This window comes from Sphaeroforma arctica (genome assembly GCF_001186125.1).
Source record: "Sphaeroforma arctica JP610 unplaced genomic scaffold supercont1.1492, whole genome shotgun sequence".
Classification (NCBI taxonomy): Eukaryota; class Ichthyosporea; order Ichthyophonida; genus Sphaeroforma; species Sphaeroforma arctica.
Window position 1 is genome coordinate 1 of NW_014039066.1, and position 3,059 is coordinate 3,059.

Consider the following 3,059-nt stretch of genomic DNA (forward strand, 5'->3'; position numbering starts at 1 on the left):
GCTCTGTTTCTATTACATCATAATTCCTTCTGAGTATCCGAACATTCTAACAATCACTAACATTCAAAGCGCGTATTACCTCTTTCTCTTTGTCTTCAATCTATTCTCATTTATTGCTCTATTTCTGAGACTCCTAACATTCTGACAATCACTAACATTCAGAGCGCGTATTACCTCTTTCTCTTTGTCTTCAATCTATTCTCATTTATTGCTCTATTTCTATTACATCATAATTCCTTCTGAGACTCCTAATATTCTAACAATGACTAACATTAAGAGCGCGTATTTTTTTCTCGTTTTTTGCGTTATCTCTACTGCACAATAATTCCTTCTTAGCATCCCAGCATTCCAACAACCAAAGACTCTTTGAGAGCGAGTGTTTAATTTATTTGTTATCAATGCAGTTTGTCTCATCGCTCAATATCCCTTTTCCACCTTAAATATTTTTTATCTCTGGTCTAGTTTCGTACTACGCCCATCCCAGACCTTCCATCTAGGAATTCATAGTTTCAGCGCTTTCAAAATATTATAATTCTTTCTTAGCCCCTATTTCAGCATGTGTGTTTGTATCGTTCGCATCGCCGCTTCCGCTCAGATCGCCATCCCGAAGTTCAAGTTTCAAGCTGTTCCCGTGATCGGTAACATTGGTTTCCTTTTGGGAGTTCTCAGATATAAGTGAACTACTTTTATCGGCAACTCCCGCTATCTCGTGTTCCTTCTCGCTTACATCCCCGTCATCCTCGTCATCGCTGGCGCTTGGCTCGAGTGACATCCCAAACTCGTTAACGCGTGTAGGGTCCACGGGATAGATGTACAGTTGGTACAGGAAGCAGAAGAAGATAACTGCAGTACGGATATATACATATAGATATATATATATAGCCACAACACGAGACAAAAACACGAGTCGTATTTACAATATAACATCCAGTCACGATGAATGGAACCAGGATACATCGACAAAGAAATAATAATCAGTATAGACCCAAGCATAAGCAATAAAGAAAAAACACATTCAGTCACGATAAAGCCACCCAGAGTGCATCAACAAGAGATACACAGCCGAATTGCAGAACAGAACGAACGAAGATGTAATATGAGATGTAATATGAAACCAAGATATACCGAGCCACAATTGCGTACATTCACAGCACAACAACAATACACATCACGTCAAGGCACACAACAGGCCAGTTCAACGCAGCCCGGCCGTGTCAGCGAAACAGAGGGAATAGAGAGAGAACAGCAATCTGGTGAGTACAGGGACGAGTAAGGGTTTATCATAGGGGTCTCCAGGCTATATACAGCTCGGTGTGTCTGGCGCTAAAAATAGAACACTGGTGACACAGGTCAGTAGATGGCGTGTACGTGAACGGCAACAATCGACTGTCAAGGTGCCACAAGAATACAGTGATGGGTATGGCGAGATTTAAAGCCAGGATCGAGGCAGATAGAGCGTAACATCTTTTTGAGAACAAATTCGTGACTGTGCGAACTAGGAAGCCCAGTAACCCGTCACCTTAGATACTATGGAGAGGATTGCGTGACCCAGAATGTAAATACACACTTTACGACCCCACACTAATCCTCAAAACAACTCCACCACAAAACCTTTAGAAGCCAACAAGTTAATCGAGTGGGCTACAATGTGCACGCACGCTGGAACTTAAAGTATCTACACCACAAAGTTCAGAAGGGACGGGATGATTCAAGTGAGATTGTGAGCGCACCCCCGAGACTTTGGGAGCGAATAACCAGCTGAAACCTCGGAAGTCGAGCTTCAAGTAGAAACCGCTATAGGTTAACTAGGTTTAACAAACAAATAGACACCCATATAGGACAACTAGCTCCTGGATAAGTACAGCACCTTAGTTGCTTAATTACCTACAGCGTTTGAAAGAATATTTGTATCTCGAGTCATGACTGGTATAATAATAATAAAAACAGTACAACGGGAAAAAAATGAGTGGAAGGCCAGGTTCGCAGTTCTTACCATCGTCCCAGAAACAGTATAACATAGAAATAATATATATTCGCCGGATACACCCATGTATATAATCAGTGGAAGGCCATATATATATATATTTATATATATATATAAGCAGTACTTACCATCGTCTCTGAAACACGCCATGCGATGGAGATTGGGCATGTGGATCAGAAAGGCAAAAATGTCGTCAATGAAGGTGTTGAACGCCTGTAGGGATGACAGCCAGAATAGCAATACGTGTGACTGGAGGGACAAATGGCTAGAAATAGATAGAAACACATGGCTTGTATATCTGGTTGGAATAGTCATGCGCCTGGGGTATGGATTGTATGGAAGGAGTCCACTATAGATACGTGATATATGTAATATGTGGTCTATAAGGGTGTTGAGTGCGTACCGGGGCACGAGTGAGAAAGAACAGGAATACGTATGACTGGTAACTGGCAATACAAAGGGTTAGAAGCAGGTGACCACCACTTGTAGAGAAACACACCGGCACTTCAATCAAAAGATCGTGCGGAAGGACGATAGTCTTAATTCATATATGGACTTATGATTAACTTTTGTATCGATACAATAAGTTGCTCAAGTCAAGTAGTCAAGTAACTAAGTCACCCAGGCTCTCTAATAAGTTTACCTAAAAACAAGCCGCTCTAGATACATAGTATAGTATGACTTTGCAATAACATATCCAGTTGTTCAAGTAATCGGCTAATTGTGTGGTTCAGTCTCACTTGAATGCCTACCTTGTAACATAGCGCTCGCCACGGAAGATGCGCCACTGACTTCAGGCGATGATTGATAAACAGCTGGGGCATCATGGCGATGAATCCGAAGGCGTAGAAGTATCCTAAGTGCGATGGTGTATGGGTGTATTGGATGTTAGGGATAAGGTATTCTATAATATATATATATATATATATATATGTTACAAATATATCAATGTATCTATGTATCTATGTATCTATATATGTATATATNTATATATATATATATATATATATATATATATATNTATNTATNTATATATATATATATATATATATATATATATATATATATATATATA

At 39.9% G+C, this 3,059-nt stretch overlaps 1 protein-coding gene across 1 annotated transcript in view; it reads right to left on the minus strand.

Moving 5' to 3' along the window:
• Positions 1 to 371: 371 nt before the first annotated feature.
• The window catches only part of SARC_11023 (hypothetical protein), a gene marked incomplete at its 5' end in the record, with an annotated part of 3,567 nt that continues 879 nt past the window's right edge, over positions 372 to 3,059 (minus strand). Inside the window, 3 exons of the mRNA XM_014294903.1 lie at positions 372 to 843; positions 2,113 to 2,197; positions 2,737 to 2,840. Of these exons, the coding sequence (XP_014150378.1) occupies positions 527 to 843; positions 2,113 to 2,197; positions 2,737 to 2,840 (506 nt within the window). The 3' untranslated portion in view covers positions 372 to 526. The remainder of the gene's footprint in view (positions 844 to 2,112; positions 2,198 to 2,736; positions 2,841 to 3,059) is intronic.